Genomic DNA, 15,897 nt, shown 5'->3' with positions numbered 1-15,897 from the left:
GGGTGGGGTGGGGCGGGATGTGCCAAACACCCGTCCAGCGCCTCCAAGGGGGGAGAGGCTGTAATTAACCAACCGACTTTGACCCTTGATCCGCGGGCTCCCTGGCACCGCCCCAGGCCTTGGAGGGAAGTGGAGAAGGCGGAGGGCTCCCCCAGCAAACCGCCCCCTGGAGAAAGCCCGCTCCTCGGACGCCCCCTCCCCGGGCCTGGGGGTGGGGCGGGATGTGCCAAACACCCGTCCAGCGCCTCCAAGGGGGGAGAGGCTGTAATTAACCAACCGACTTTGACCCTTGATCCGCGGGCTCCCTGGCACCGCCCCAGGCCTTGGAGGAAAGTGGAGAAATGAGGGCGGTGGGCCCTGTGAGGGCTCTTGCCTCAGTTTCTCCCACGAATACGTTTCTGGAAAAGGTGCTGTGGTTACCTGGGTGGCCGACCCACCGAGGCCCAAAGGCCCGCGGCGCCGGCGGGATGTGTCCTAGCGCAGCCTTCTCTCCGGCCCGAGACGCCGCTCCGTGGCCCCCTTCCCCCGGGGCTCCGGCGGGGAACGGGCACGAGAGGGGAGTGAGCTGCCCCTCCCGGAGGTGGCCTAGCGGCGCCGGGCTGTTTACAGTTTCTGGCTTCCCCGCGTTCCTGGCGGGGGTTCCAGGTCCAGCAGGGCCTGAGGTGAGGGACGAGCGTCCCCCCTCCCGCCTCCGCCCTCACCTGTGTTTGACTTGCTGCTTAGCTGCTCCCCGGGATCTGATAACTGAACTTGGACTGTGGTAAAGGTGAGCGGAGAGCCGTGCAGGAGACTCGCTGTGCTGTTATTTTTAGTTTTATTTCACATCCCAATCAGGAACAGATCATGTGTTGACTTTTACAAAGGACAAAGAAATTCCGTTTGCCGAAATCATTGACTTCTTTGGCCTGGTGATTCCCCCGCGGTTCTGGCGGCCTCGGTGGGTGGCTGAGGGCACCTCCAGCCCAGGGCTGTCCCAGCGGGCGCAGAGGAGGGCTTCCGGGCGTCTGCCACCTGCTGCTGTGACCCAGGTGGGCAGGCCTGCCGGCCCCTCGCCCTGCAGGATGGAGGTGCGTGTGAGATGTGGCCTCCTCGCTCTGGCCGGGGAGAACCCTGTGGAGTCAAGTAAAGGGTCGAAGTTAAAGAAGTTAATTTTGTCTCAAAAGCCTCGTGGCGCAGTGGAGAGTTTCCCCACCGTTTTTGGAAATGGGAGATGGAATGTTCTCGGGCCACGCTCGGGTGCCTCAGATGGCCGGGGGGTGGAGGGGGGGGCTGGCCTGTCCCCTGGCTGGGCCATCCATCATCAGTCGACTGTGACCCCAGGAGCCGGCTGGGCACGTTTCCGTCACCCCACCTCACAGACCGGGCACGTTGTGACCAGTTAAGCATTGACCCCATCCATCCCCCTGAGAGGCACTGCAGGGGCTGGGAACAGGGACGTGTATGAGGTCTGACCTTCCCGCCAGGGCCCTCTGAGACCCTGAAACACCAGAGCGCGGAGGGAGTTGTACTTTTACTGACTGAAGGCCCTGGGCTCAGTCCCACCAGCACTCCGGCTCCCGCTCTGAGGCACAGTTCAAGAGGTTCCCCCAACACATCCCCAGGGCAGGACCTTTCCTTGGGCCTCATTCTCCTCCCGAAGCCAAGGACAGCCCAGGAGTGGCCGGGGCCACAGGGGTGGGAGATGGCTGCACACCGCTGGGAGGTGAAAGGGTTTGCAGTTAAGGTTAAGATGCTACCTGCGGTGCCCTTCACGCCCCTCTCCCCGGTCTCCCCTGGCGTTCCTCCTTTGTTATGTCAATGTTGACTGCAGTGCTGGGAGTAATGCTGGTTTCTTGAGGATGCCCCTACCCATTGTACCCAGGGGCCGAATTCCACTTCATGGTCTGAAGGGGAAGCTCCTTAAGTGCAACTTCAATCTCTCTCAATCTCGCGAGGCCAGAAAGGCTCTTGAAGGTAGATGGACCCGGGGAACGGGAATGACATCGGCATCCCAGGGCCTCTTGCAGGCCCCCAACCACCCCCTCCTCTGCTTTGAGCCCCTGGTGCCTGCTCTGCCAGTTCCTCAGCACATGCCCACCCCGAGGAGGCAGACAGGCTACTGTGCAGGAGACTGGTGGCCACGAAAGTCAGCTTTGGGCCCAGAATACACGTGTGAGGGTGGGGAGAGATTAGGCCTCTGGTGGTGATGATGATGATGTTTTTAAATGTATTGATTTGAGGGGGGAAAGAGAGAGAGAGGGAGGTGTTGTTCCACTTACTTATGCATTCGTCGGTTGGTTCTTGTATGTGCCCTGAATGGGGATCGAACCTACAACATTAGTGTATCGGGACAATGCTCTAACCAGCTGAGCTACCCTCGTGGGGCTGGTGATGATGACTCTTGTGGTTCCTGGGAAGTGTCGGCAGTGAACGACTGGTCACCAGGCTCTCCAGGGAGCAAGGCTGGGAGAGCAGACAGCCAGACAGTGGATGGGGACAGAGAGCAACTGGACCTGGGCAGTGGGCGAGATGGGACTCCTACCTGTCCCGTGGGGTGCTGTCACCCAGGCTGCCAACCTGTCTGTGCCAGCAGGAGAGCTGTGAGGGCACAGGGAGGACAGGAGCGAAGCATGGGCTTGGTTGATATCAGGGTTTCTTTTTAACGCTGTTCCCTTCCAACAAGTCTTGTGTGGATCCTGCAGGATGCCCAGCCCTGTGCTGAACGGGAGGGTGGGAAGGATGCAAACGGGCCATAGTTCCTGGTCAGGGCTGTCCACCTAGTGTGAGGGCTGAGTGCACAGTTTCAACTTCATTACAGATGCGGCATGAAAAGTGGGTGGGGAGCGGGGAAAGACACTGCCTGAGAGAAAAACTTGGCGTTCACAGAATGGAACCACCAGGCTGAGGGACAGACCCATTGTATTCCCGGGGCTGCGGCCTCTGCCAGTTGGCTGGCACTGGCTTTCTTTCGGGCATTGCTCGCTGACCTGCTGGGGCTGGAGCAGATGGCACAAGACCCCTGCCCTTGCTGATAAGGGTGTCAGGCGGCCTAACACCAACCTGGGATGTACTGACGCAGTGGGTTCCCCCCACCCCATTCGAGCTCAGTGGACCCCCAGCCCAAGGGCCAGAGGCTGTGCATCCTCGCATCTGCTTCACTTGCTCTCTCTCCCCAGAGAGCTCAGACCAGACCTCGTGCCCAGCCCTGGCCTGAGGCCTTAGATCAGGGGTCCTCAAACTTTTTAAACAGGGGCCAGTTCACTGTCCCTCAGACCGTTGGAGGGCCGGACTATAGTTTTAAAAAAAAACTATGAACAAATTCCTATGCACACTGCACATATCTTATTTTGAAGTAAAAAAACAAAACGGGAACAAATACAATATTTGTATTTGCATGTGGCCCGCGGGCCGTAGTTTGAGGACCCCTGCCTTAGACGGAGCAGGGCCTGGCACTCTGTCCAGTATTTGGCCCAGTAGCTTTAAAAAAAAGATTTAATCCTCACCTGAGGATATGCTTATTGATTTTAGAGACGGGGGATAAAGGGGAGGGAGAGAAGCATTGATGTGAGAGGGCACATCGATTGGTTGCCTTCCATATGTGCCCCAACCGGGGATCGAACCTGCAACCTTCTGGTATATGGGACGACACTTCAACCAACTGAGCCACACCGGCCAGGAAGGGCCCAGTAGTTTTCAATCCAAGAAAGACAGGACTTGCTGCGGGTGAGGGAGGGGAAGGCCCTCAGATGGGCGGCTGCTCTGGGCCTCTGCCCTCGATGTCATGCAGGTGGAGGCAAGTTGGGCAACAGAAGGGGAACCCGCAAACCCCCTGAGGGAGTGAGGAGAGGGCCGGGCTGGTTTGGCCTTGGCCTTGCCACACGCCACAGCTGTGGGCGGGCAATGAGTAGCCACAGCGGCCACCGCCTTGCCGGAAACATCTAATTAGGGGACAGAGGTGCACAAGGCGGGCCCAACCAGTTCTGCTTCCTGCCTCCTGCCACTCAGTGACACTGACACCCAGTGACAGGAGCGGCACACCGATGAGCACTCCCTGTGCGTGCGGCAGCATCAGGGACACGCTCGTGGGGGCGGCAGGAGGACAGGTTCGGCAGGTGGCTAGGATGAGGCAAACATCCCCACCCTGGCGGCCATGAGGCTGTCCTCGGGGGAGCTAGAGGAGCAAGGAGGCCAGGCCCGGGGGTGCATGTCCCCAGTTCTTTAGCACCAGCACTCCAAGGTTTCTGTAATGGGAGAGGCAGGCACGGGGTCCCCCCAAACTGGCGTGGATCCTTGGAACACTACCCATGAGCCCATCTATGAGAGGGAACCGCAAGCCACACCGGCTGCCTCACCTGCTGTCCCTCCTCCCTCTGCTGCGCATGTGCGCGTGGGCCCGGCGCCCACTCTCCGGAGCCTCACTCACGCTCTCCGACACCAAAAGACAGGAGAGAGTAGAGGTTCCATTACCTGGACTGAGAAATGGAAATAGTCATTCAGCTTTGAATTCTTGGCCAAGATCTGCAATAGCTGCTAAACTGCCAACACTCAGACACGCCCCTGTGCCCCCCCCCCCAGCACCCCTAGCCCGTGTATATAGACAGCTGCCCTTGCAGCAAGACAGGAATCGTGTCCCTCGACCCCAACCCCCCGGCTTGGGCTTGCTGGCCAGCCTTCCAGGGCCTGGGGAGTTGCCACGCCATCTCAGGGGCCAGGCCAGGGCCAGGCGCTGGTGAATCAACTCCCGGAATGAGGTGGCTCATTAAAGTCCCCGGACAGACGGACGCCAGTGCCAGCAGAACGGGTTTGGGCGGCAGGCCGCGCATCCTTCCTCTGTCAGACCTTTGTTGTGTTTTGAGGGGGCGAGGGCCGGGGCCTCTCCCGAAACTTCGGTGCCTCACATTCACCCTCCATCGTACGTTCCTCTGCCTCCCCCCCACGTCGTCTGTCCACCTGGGCCTCGTCGCAGTGGCCTGGAGAGGAGGTGAGGGCAGCAGCCCTCCTGCCTGGGTCCCGCTGTCTCACCAGCTGTGGGCAGTGGGCCTTGTCATGGGCCTGACACCCCAACTCAACCTTCTGAGTCCCTCTCCCTGAAGCTCACTCGTCCTTTCTTTCTTGGCCCCTCTGGGTTTTTCCTTCTGGGGCTTGGAAACTGCTCCTCACGTGTGGGTTTTAAGTACAGAGCTTTGCCTTTCTGGAAGAAAATTCTTGACTAAACCGAAACATTAGATTGCTTGCCCCAGCTGCCAGCTCTGAGGCTTGTTTCCTGTGTCACTCAGAACTCTTCCTCCTCCCGAGTGGGGACCAGGGCCAAGCCTCCCCGGCCCCGTTCAGTGTGAGGTGTCTGTCGTGGGGAGCGGTCATGTCAAAGGCTGCCAGGTATCGGTGCCGAGGAGGGCGGTGGCGCCCAGGAGGGCGGGAGCCCAGCCTCACTGTACAGCGAGCGGTCCCTGCTGTGGGGGAGGGTTGCGTAACAGCTGGGCAGGTGCCCGGGAGACTGTTACGCAGCATCCACCTGCTGCTCCCTGACCTCCTCCCTGCTCCACCCCACCTGGCCTGTTTGCCTGCCAAGCTGGGCCCGTGGGAGGGGGTCCCTGGAGCCTTACTGGGCTACCACGGCGGGGACTGGCCAATCGGAGGAGGAAGGGGCTAGGAGCATCCAATGCCCTAAAGCCAGCAGCTAAACTGCCTAGAGGAGAGGCCCAGGGTGGCTCAGGCCACCAGGAACTCTTCCGGGGCAGGGATGGGTCCCTGGGCGCAGGCCTCCAGGGCTGCCCTTTGTCCTTGCGGGAGCAGGGATGAGGCCTGGAATCCAGAGGGACTGGCCCAGGTGGGGCAGGCAGAATGCTCCGGAGGGATAATTGGCAGGGCAGGTTTGGTCCTCCCAGTTCCGCTAAGACACAAATTACTCAGCGGGCAGGCCTGTGGGTCGAGGCGCTTGGCTGGCGTCACCTGTAATTACCTTAATGGGGCAGGAGGGAGGTGCAGTGTGTAGTGGGCTGGGGGTAGCCCTGCTCTGCCACATGCCTGCCAGGGGTGGGATGGAGGCTCCAGGTTCCAGCCAGCTAATTGCCAGCGAACCTTCCTGAAATCCCACTGAATCCCCTTTTCTCCACCAAGCCCTCACCTGGCCATTCTTCTCTCTGCAGTCAGCCTGGGCTTCTATCCGCCCCAGCCCTGCCCGGAGCCAGAGCCATCAGTGGCTGAGCCCCCTTCTTGCCCCCTGGCTTTGGACATGAGCCTTCGAGACTCCGGCTACAGCGTGGCCTCTGGACCCTGCGTGGTGGCCCAGCTGCCGTCTGAAGACATGGGCCGCCTGGCAGACCCCCAGAGCAGAGACCACGGCTTCTTGCGCACCAAGATGAAGGTACTGACCTCGCACTGTATCTGAGGAGCAGCCCAGGAGATGTGGCACAAATGAGACCTAAGTGGAGACCGGCCTGAGGTCTGGGTCCAGGTTTCTGCAGAGGTGACCCTGTGCTGGGCATAGACAGGGGCTGGAAGAGATGAAAAGTGGCTCTAAAGTGAGGCTGTCATGCGGGGAAGCAGCAGCGGGGTTCAAAGGACATTTAAGCTTTGGGAGTCCATCTGGGGGTTTAGTTTTATTTCTGGCCTCAAGGGGAGCCTGTTCACACCGAAGTCCTAGGAAAATCAGGGAGACGTGAGGCCGGCTCAGCACCTCCTGGGGCCCCATCCGGGCAGCGAGGCGAGTGAGGTCTGGAGTCGGCCTGGTGGTTGGCTATCTGCTGAGGCACGTGCTCGACAGTCTCCGCCTCACCCAGTGCCACTCGAGGCCTTGCGCCTAGGGCAGGCCTGGTGGGCACCCCGCTGTGCTCAGCAGTGGGAGCGGTACATGCCCCAGGCTTTCGAGGAGCGCACCTGCGCAGGCTGCCCTGGCCGGGCCTTCCTCCCTGAAAGCTCCAGGCCGGGAGGCGCCCGCAGCGCTGATCCAGTGGAAGCGTTCTTGAAGCGCCGTCCATGTGCCAAAAGACTGGAGAAGCTGGCAGTGGATGCTGTTCTTTCCTCTGTTTCCTGCGGAGGCCAAGTGTGTGTTGTAATGAAAAGGGAACCACCCAGATATGTGCTGGGCTGGCCAGAGAGCCAGCACCATCGGTGCCCCTGATCCCCACACCCCCTTCCTCCCAGCCTGGGGCTCCAGTAGGTAGGGAGGGATGCAGAGAAAGCAGAGGGCACCAGAGAGGGGTGCTGGAATGAGTCCTGGTCTTTTTTTTCTTTTTTTAAATATATTTTTATTGATTCAGAGAGGAAGGGACAGGGAGAGAGAGAGACAGAAACATCAAAGATGAGAGAGAATCATTGATTGGCTGCCTGGGAATCGAGCCTGCAACGGGCATGTGCCCTTGACTGGAATCGAACCCTGGACCCTTCAGTCTGCAGGCCGATGCTCTATCCACTGAGCCAAACTGGCTAGGGTGAATCCTGATCTTGACTAGCTGGCAATAAGGAGCATTTACCCGGGGCCAGGGTACAGAGGACGAGGTGCGGTGTGACAGGTGCACCCAGTGCACAGGGAGCTCAGGAGAAGTTGCCAGCGATGGCCACCCACCAAGTACAGGCAGCCTCAGAACATTAACAGAGGTGGGGCGTTGAGGCCACATCTCCACTTAGGAATAGATTTGAGATTTTCCACAATTACACAAAAAACAACAACAAAAAAACACGAAAAATGCTTATAAGCAAGCAAGTCATCAGGTAGCAAAGGGACTCAAACCCTATCATGTCAGGCCTGGCTCAAGTAAAACCAGGGGCAGGGCTCACCTGGAGGGGCCCAGGCTCCCAGCGGTGTCTCCGCCGGGAAAGGCTGTGCAGGAGACAGTGTTGTGGACATTTTTCCCTGTCCCAAGGCATAGAATGAGGACGGAGAGCAGAAACGACAGGGAAAGATTTGGGCTCAGCGAAGGGGAGAACGTTCTAGCAGGTAGAATCGCTGAGGATGAATGGGCTGTCTATATAGGGAGTTCCCTGCCCGTCTCCAGAAAAGAAGGGACTGGCTGGCAACCTTGAAAGAGGACTTGGGAAGCTCACAGGAGGCTGACGTTGACTCAGAGATTCTTTCCAGTCACCACTGATCTCTGTGAGCCAGCAGCACAGAGGTGTGGCCTCGGGTGGTGTCACTTTCCTCAGGGGGTCTGGGGGCTGGCATTTGTGTCCTGCCAACCTGCAGTCCTAACTGCTGGGTATCTGTCACAAAGACTGTCCTTGCCCACAGGTGACGCTGGGGGACAGCCCCAGTGGAGACCTCTTCACCTGCCACATCTGCCACAAGGCCTTCACCTACCAGCGCATGCTGAATCGCCACATGAAGTGTCACAACGACGTCAAGAGGCACCTCTGCACCTACTGTGGGAAGGGTTTCAATGACACCTTCGACCTGAAGAGACACGTCCGCACCCACACTGGTGAGAGGAGCCCCGTGGTTGGCGCCTGCCTGAGGCCACGGGGACACTCGGCGGGCCTGCTGTCTGGGGGTGGGGGGCTGGAAGGGGTACCGGAGCTCAGGGCAGAAGCCGTCCTCAGCTCAGCAGTTCGGGCCCTCGGGGAGCTGGAGATGCACAGGCCTCCGTCCCTTCCTCTTCCCCAGAGTTAGGTGGCCGGGCCTTTCTGTGCCCGGGAAGCTGCTGTCAGGTCCCTGACACCCAGCCCTGTCCTCCTCGCAGGCGTGAGGCCCTACAAATGCAGCCTGTGTGACAAGGCCTTCACGCAGCGCTGCTCCCTGGAGTCTCATCTCAAGAAGATCCACGGCGTGCAGCAGAAGTACGCATACAAGGAGCGGCGGGCCAAGCTGTACGTGTGCGAGGAGTGCGGCTGCACGTCCGAGAGCCAGGAGGGCCACATCCTGCACCTGAAGGAGCACCACCCTGACAGCCCGCTGCTGCGCAAGACCTCCAAGAAGGTGGCCGTGGCCCTGCAGAACACCGTCAACTCCCTGCTGCAGAGCAACCACCACCTCTGAGGGCGCCGTCCGGCCCAGGAAGGGCCACCCCCCTGCGGCCTGGCCAGTCCGCCTCCTGCGGCCTCCTGCTGGGACACCGGTGATCGGGACTGAAGCCCCAGGATGTGTGCTCACTCGGCCCCGCGCTGACCTCTGCTCACGCCGGCCTTTTGTATTTTGGGCGGAGGCTGATCCAAGCCTGTGTTCTGGGCAGACGGGCAGACGTGGGGCAGGGCCAGGCCGGGACTGCCTTTGAGGAAATTTTTGACGGTGGTCCTGTGACCTTTCTGCCTCTGAGCACAGGGTGGGGCTGCTGGTCCCCTGTGGGGGCAGGGCCAGGAGCACCTGCAAAAAGCAGCCTGTGAGAGACGGCCGCGGCGCTGGGCGATGACCTGCCTGGCAGTGCCAACGCCCAGGGCTGCAGGGCTCTGCCCTCTGCGGGGCGCGTGTGCACCACTGAAGATGTGCGCGCCTGCACCCACGGGAGGCCTTTCCACATATCACCTCCTTTTAAAAAATCAATGACAAGGTGCCAAGGAGGTTTTATTCCCTTTTTTTAAAAGATGACAAATGTATAGATATTAATATATTTTTGGTGCTGATGGCGACTATTTTTAAGAGAGGATGGAGCTGGCTTATCTCTCTCCCATGAGGTTCTATTTATCCTGGACATTTCACGTGCTCTGTGCGTGGTTCTGGGGTGGCTACCCTGACGCCCCAAGCTTCCTGCTACCTGTGTCCTTCCTCGGACCTTGTCTGGTCCCCTGCCACCAGGACAGCACATCCCATCTGCTCTTCGCTCCCACAGCTCTGCCTCCCTCCCTCTGCTTCCAGGCAGCCTGGGCCGACCGAGGGCCTTCTGATCAGATAACAGCCTTGTGCGTAACAGCTCACGTTTTTGGAGGTCGAGGGCTTGTCGGGGTCTAGCTTCGGGTGAGCCAGGTGGGGAGAATCTTTGAGAGGCCCAGAGCTGTGGCCTGAAGCACAGAAGAGTCCAGGCCAGGCCACAAGGCCTGCTCTTTTCCTGGTTGAGTCAAAAACCTGAGAACAACAGCCAAAAATTGGGACAGAATTATAACCAGACACACAGAAACCTGTAGCGGGAGGACAGTATTAGATAGCTAATAAGTTATATTTGTAGTCTTTTTTCTGTTTTTCAAGTAGCAAGGCTGGGTCTTGAGCCAGTGGCTCCAACTGAGGGACTCGCCAGGCTCCCTTAGCTTGGCAGGTTTCCTGCTAATAACAGGAACGGGGCGTGGGTCAGAGGGGAGAGCTGGGCAGGGGCTGAAGAAGAGCGAGGAGGCACACTTGAAAGTGGTCCACAGAACACAGCCGTTGGGCCACCCCTGAAGACGTGCCCAGAGAGAGCAGCATCGCACAGCCCGGCTGAGGGCAAGGAGCCTCTCGCTGCCCTCTGCATGGAGACTCGCTTTACTTGCCTGCAGAGCGTGGGCGCTGCTGTGTTCTGGAAGTTCTATAGGACAAAATAACATCTGGAAGCTGTTTGTTTACATGTCTGTATCCCCGTGTTCCTTGCCAATCTGAGGGAGTCAAAAGGCTCTGTGTTGTCTATTTTATAACTTTCTCTCCAATTATTAAAATAAAAGAAACTTTTTTCTGTGTTTTGTTGTTGTTTGTCTTATAGGCCTATTTCCATTTGCAGGAAATTAATCAAAATAATTGATGCATCCTATTAAAAGCTTTATCCTCTTACGGTTACCAGTGGGTTCAGACAAGGCCTGACCCAGACAGATTGGGTGGCCTGCCTCTGGTCTCGCAGTCAGTACCTGCAGACCCCAGACTGGCGGGGTCTCGCCCAGGGCTCTCTGCCTGCCTGATGCTCCCACATCCTGATACAAGGCTTTCCATTGGGCGGGTACAAACAGTCTGGCGTCTGTTCCCAACAGCCTGCCAGGACCACAGGAGGAAGAGCCACATTCCCAAATAATAGGGCACACAGTTCATGTCACTTCCGGGTCAGACACCGTGATGTAGTCTGTGCCAGGCACACTCGTGTGTTGTACGTAATAGCTCACTGGACCTTCCAGCCGCCCTCTGAGGCAGGAGGTTGTTGCCACCCGGCAGAGAGAAGTCAGGTGGCCCACAGTCTCCGACCAACCAGTAATGGAGCTGGACACAGACCAGACCGGCTCAGGTCTATGCCTGCAAGCACTGCACACTGCTATGTAGAGACCAGGAGGCCTCGTGGCACCTCAAGGAAATGCAAAGTAACAGCAAATCTAGAGATGACCTGGCCTTCCCATCACCGACCCAGGATCGTCGGGGGACTTCATTGCCCTGGTCTCCGAGTTCCAGGTCAGTATTCTCCCATCACGCCCCGCCAGGTGGACGAGGAGGGGAGGGGAGCTGCAGGCTGGGCCCCGGGCGTGATGCTCCAGGAGGCGGCGGGGGAAGGGTCAGTGCTCTGGTGCTGTGAGGAGGAAGGAAAACACTGATCTGACCTCCAAGGCTCCCTGTGAGAAGCCCCGAGGATTGGAAAGGGCCACTGACCCTCCTGTGTCTCTTTAAATAGGGAGGCACAGAGATCGCTCTTTATCTCAAGCGCCCCCATGTGAAACACCAACCAAATCTCCTTTTCACAGGCCCCACCAGGAGCAGAGCCCATTGTTGGAGCCCAGATGATTAACCGCTATGTAAACTGGAGGAGGAGCCCAGGACAGACAGGCTTCCAGGAAGCCAGGGGTGGGGTGTGGGGAGAGTCCTGGGGCCCCTCTGAGCTCTACTCTCTCCCATTCCTCAGAGAAGCTCAAGGCTCGGACACCTTCCCTAGCAGGCTCGGGCCAGTCACGTTTTCCCAGCCAGATCATTTGGGGGCTCATCATGATCTCCACTTGGTAGGATGGATACCATGAGGGAAACGAGCGATTCGGGTCCCTCACTGACGGAACTAGGCCCAGCAGCAGAGGGAAGTGATCAGTGCGAGTCTTTCTATACCTAAGGACAAATGCTATGGCTGCACTACAGATGCTCTGGAACCCCAAAGGGTCTTTGTATCTGAAACAATAAAGACTTCTTGGAAGAGGTGGGATCCAGCTGGTCTGGGCAAATGGGAGGATCTGAACAGAACAAAAGAAAAGGGAAGGTGTTTTAGGGTCAGGGCCTGGCCGGTTTGGCTCAGTGGATAGAGCGTTGGCCTGTGGATTGACGGGTCCCAGGTTCAATTCTGGTCAAGGGCACATGCCCAGATTGTGGGCTCAATCCCCAGTAGGAGGTGTGCAGGAGGCAGCTGATCTATGATTCTCATCATTGATGTTTCTATCTCTCTCTCCCTCTCCTTCTCTGAAATCAATAAAAATATATTTAAAATGAATGAATGAGTTAAAAACAACAGAATCGCAACATATATGAGGAGCAATAAAGCAGGTCACAGTAAAACGAGGTATGTCTGTATTTCTATCGACAATCTGGGTGCTTGCACCATTTGGTCCGTCAGCCACAGCACGGGTGTTTTTTGAGCCCTGCCCAGGTGCCAATAAGAACTGGTAACAAAACAAGATTCCGAGAGACAGGAGAGCTGACTGGGACCTAGCAAGAGGGTCTCATTGAGGATGAAGGTAGAATTCTATTTTCATACTGAAAAACAAGGCAACCAAGTGCAAGGTGGGAAAACTTTACAACAGGAAGTGCTATAAAGGTTTATACTTTATATTTTTCATGTATTTCCTAATTTTTTTCTACAATGGCATATATTATTTTTACAAAGAGAAGAAAATAAAGTTGTAAAACAATTTAGGGCAGCGGTTCTCAACCTGTGCGCCGCAACCCCTTTGGGAGTCGAACAACCTTTTCACAGGGGTCGCCTGAGACCATCGGAAAACACATATATAATTACATATTGTTTTGTGATTAATCACTGTGCTTTCATTATGTTCAATTTGTAACCATGGAATTGGGGGTCACCACAACATGAGGAACTGTATTAAAGGGTCGCGGCATTAGGAAAGTTGAGAACCACTGATTTAAGGTGCTAGTAGACTTGAAATTCAACACGTCAACAGGGAGATGGGGCTGCCCCCCGAAAAGCTAATGTGATCTTTGACAATAACAGAGATGTGGCAACCAAGCCCACCTCCCCGCCCTGGAGTAGGCGGCAGTCAGTGGGTGGCAGGAGAAGAGCAGAGACCGGTGGAGGCCCAGCCCTGCCTCATGCTGTCTGCGTGGCCTTCGGCAAGTGACCAAACCTCTCAGTTTTCTCATCTATAAAATAAGGTGAGTTCCTACGTTCAAAAGTCCCTTTCTGCCCGGCCGGCGTGGCTCAGTGGTTGAGCCTCGACCCATGAACCAGGAGATCACGGTTCCATTCCAGGTCAGGGCACATGCCTGAGTTGCAGGCTGGATTCCCAGTGGGGGGGGGCGTGCAGGAGGCAGCTCATCAATGGTTCTCTTTCATCACTGATGTTTCTCTCTCTCTCCCTCGCCCTTCCTCTCTGAAACCAATGAAAAAGAAATATTTTTAAAGTCCCTTTCTGTTATCAAGACTTTGCTGCTAGGCCCCCATTTCCATAAAAGCCGCGAGGAAACTGACAAACTGCAGTGGCGATGAGGAGGCTCCAAGGCTGAGACGCTGCTCCGCGTGGGAACATGGCTGCTGGCAGAGGGAACCGGCTTATTTCGCCGTCCCAGTGGGCAGACCCTGGGCCAGAGGGGGCTGGGGGAACAGACTCCACTGCAGGGAGCCCTGGCACAGCATAGCCACAGGGTGGCTGCTGGGGGCAGGAGCCCGGGCATGGTCACCTCAGGGTTGCTGGCCAGGCTGGGGGGCCATTTGTTAGGAGCCTCCAGAGGGACTGGGTCACGGGGCTGAAGGCCGACGACGATCTCCAAGGCTCTTTCCACCCACAGGATTCTACAAGGACGGGCCAAAGCGCATGGTCAGGACTTCCAGGCCTCATCGCCATTCCCCAGGAAGCAGAGCCAGAGAACAGAATGAAATGGAGAGGAAGCCACCAGCGAGAGCAGCCGTGGGCAAACTACGGCCCGCGGGCCAGATCCTGCCCGTTTGAAATGAATAAAAGTATTGAAAAAAAAGACCGTGCCCTTTTATGTAATGATGTTTACTTTGAATTTATATTAGTTCACACAAACACTCCATCCATGCTTTTGTTCCGGCCCTCCGGTCCAGTTTAAGAACCCATTGTGGCCCCCGAGTCAAAAAGTTTGCCCACCCCTGGGCTAGAGTGACACGAGTTGGGAGGCTGTTCCGTTCTCTGGGCTTGGGGTGATGAGGATGTGGACACGCAGTGGGCAGGGGCTCCCCTCTCGCTGCCACCGTCTCTGGCCCGTCTTCTGGGGCCTCCCAAGACCAGTCCACTCCCTCGGGTGACGGCAGCCACCTGACCCAGGATGTCCCCGACTCTTCATGTCCCAGACGATCCGCCCTCCTCCTTTCCTCATGCCAGCGCCCTCCCATGTTTCTAGAGTCTGTTTTGAAACTCTAGCTCCCAACCCCCAAGCCAATGCGCCCAGCTCTTTGAGTCCTTCCTGTAAGCAACCAGCCACTCCTCTCAGTGCCCCCGAGATCGCCCTCCTTGCCTGGCAGCTCTCCTCCTGGGCAGCAGACTCGCTGACACAAGAGTGGGGTGAGGGGGACAGCTCAGGCCCCACACCCCTGCAGGGCCGCGCTGGAGGGGAGGCTGAGTCAGGTGTGGAGCGTCTGGTCCTGGGAAGGGGCGGTGCACTGAGCGAGCCGCCAGGCCTGCGTCCTGACTGTAAGAGCTGGGTATGGCGTGAGTGGTTCCCCCTGTCCCTCACCTGCTCTCTCCACTTAAAACGGTGGAGTACTACTTCTCCCCTGACCGGCCTTCCAAGCAGAAAGAAACACAAATCAGGTGCCTAAAACTGCTCAGATATGTGCGGGCTGAGCTGGTGGCACTGCACACCTGGCCTCGATGTCAAACGGGAGCCCCACCTCTGACTCCAGACCTGAGGGGCAGCAAACCCGCCCCGACACCACCGAGAGGAGACCTGGCCGAGAGGAGACCTGGCTGAGCTGCCCAGGCAGAGCCACGAGTGCCACCGCTCAGCTGCTGGCCGCCCAGCCCGCAAGCACCGCAGCAGAGGTCTCTGCCCAGAGCAGAGGGGCCACGCGCTGGGGAGGAGACCATACCGAGAGGCTCCAGGGCGCTGAGATGCAGGGCCACGGGCCCTGCTAAACCCCGAGTGCTTGGGGCAAGCATTTGGCTTTCGGCACGAAGGTAAACAGTCCTAGAGCAGCAGCTAATCACCCCTTCCGTTTGTGGATCTCCTATACACGCTGCACCCTGGGCTTCTCTCTGACATCATCACTAACCCCACAGCCACCCGGGGAGGTAGTCATTACTGTTCCTATTTTTAGACAGAGAAGTTGAGGCTGGGGAGACGCAGTGCCTGGCTCAAGGTCAGGGGAGAGGGAGCCAGCCTCTGGCCTAGGGCTGCTGGACTCAACTGGGGCTCTTGACTTTCAAATTAGCAATGACTGGAACGGGGGACCCTTTCCTTTCGGTTCTTCATTTACCGACACTGAGCACCTGCTCTGTGCCAAGCGCTGCGCTGAGGCGGGGAACACAGCTGAATGAGGCCCCGAGCTCCTGAGTTCACCTTCCTGGGGGGCGGGGGTGAAGGGACAGGAGCAGCAGCGGGTGAGAACTGAGGACAGCAGGAAGGGGCCCCACCCTTGAGCAGCCATCTCTGAAGCCCCCAAATGTCACCCATGTCAACAGAGCTGAGAAGAGGGAAAGGAGGGAGAAACCCTGGCAGGGGGCGCCCACGCTTGCACCATCTGCCTGCCTCCTGCACCGTCCCTATCACTGTCTCTCCAGGCAGGAAAGAGAAGCCTAGGAGACCAACCACCTGCCAAAGCCCCACGGCCACCCTGCAGCAGACGCCTGGACTGGCTCTCTGCAGCCATCACACTGTCTTCCCAAGAAATACAAGAGGGGAGAGTTCTGGAAGAACCTAAGCCCAACAGT

The 15,897-nt window shown here is 57.8% G+C and overlaps 2 protein-coding genes and 1 long non-coding RNA gene across 5 annotated transcripts in view; 1 reads left to right on the top strand and 2 right to left on the bottom strand.

The window, feature by feature from the left end:
- Nucleotides 1-586, bottom strand: part of AP5B1 (adaptor related protein complex 5 beta 1 subunit) — a 13,475-nt gene extending 12,889 nt beyond the window's left edge. The window contains exon 1 of the mRNA XM_006771580.2: nucleotides 421-586. The gene's annotated coding sequence lies outside the window, so the exon portion shown is untranslated. The remainder of the gene's footprint in view (nucleotides 1-420) is intronic.
- A 52-nt stretch (nucleotides 587-638) lies between these two features.
- OVOL1 (ovo like zinc finger 1) lies at nucleotides 639-9,183 on the top strand. 2 transcript variants are annotated; one of them, XM_006771578.1, is made up of 4 exons: nucleotides 639-766; nucleotides 6,126-6,343; nucleotides 8,207-8,396; nucleotides 8,655-9,183. In XM_006771578.1, the coding sequence occupies exons 2-4, from the start codon at nucleotides 6,212-6,214 to the stop codon at nucleotides 8,948-8,950; spliced, it is 618 nt and encodes a 205-aa protein (XP_006771641.1). In that variant the 5' UTR covers nucleotides 639-766; nucleotides 6,126-6,211; the 3' UTR covers nucleotides 8,951-9,183. The 2 variants fall into 2 exon arrangements, with proteins under 2 accessions (XP_006771641.1, XP_006771642.1); XM_006771579.2 differs by lacking the exon at nucleotides 639-766 and having other exon boundaries at nucleotides 5,803-6,343.
- LOC107184351 lies at nucleotides 798-9,966 on the bottom strand. Of its 2 annotated transcripts, none has more exons than XR_001515167.1 (4): nucleotides 9,824-9,966; nucleotides 6,352-7,008; nucleotides 4,332-4,451; nucleotides 798-1,110 (listed from the first exon to the last, which is right to left on the bottom strand). It is a non-coding gene; the product is annotated as an uncharacterized LOC107184351 (long non-coding RNA). The 2 variants fall into 2 exon arrangements; XR_001515166.1 differs by lacking the exon at nucleotides 9,824-9,966 and adding an exon at nucleotides 8,276-8,359.
- Nucleotides 9,967-15,897: the final 5,931 nt, after the last annotated feature.

Source organism: Myotis davidii, unplaced genomic scaffold (assembly GCF_000327345.1).
Source record: "Myotis davidii unplaced genomic scaffold, ASM32734v1 scaffold425, whole genome shotgun sequence".
Classification (NCBI taxonomy): domain Eukaryota; kingdom Metazoa; phylum Chordata; class Mammalia; order Chiroptera; family Vespertilionidae; genus Myotis; species Myotis davidii.
This window is presented reverse-complemented; position numbering and strand designations above follow the sequence as displayed.

What these genes read in the sequence shown, in the direction of transcription:
- OVOL1 (XM_006771578.1), top strand. Translation starts at nt 6,212, where the DNA reads ATGAGCCTTCGAGACTCCGGCTACAGCGTGGCCTCTGGACCCTGCGTG. An exon ending in TCTTGCGCACCAAGATGAAG is followed by an intron (nt 6,344 to 8,206) that starts GTACTGACCTCG and finishes CCTTGCCCACAG; the next exon opens with GTGACGCTGGGGGACAGCCC. An exon ending in ACACGTCCGCACCCACACTG is followed by an intron (nt 8,397 to 8,654) that starts GTGAGAGGAGCC and finishes TCCTCCTCGCAG; the next exon opens with GCGTGAGGCCCTACAAATGC.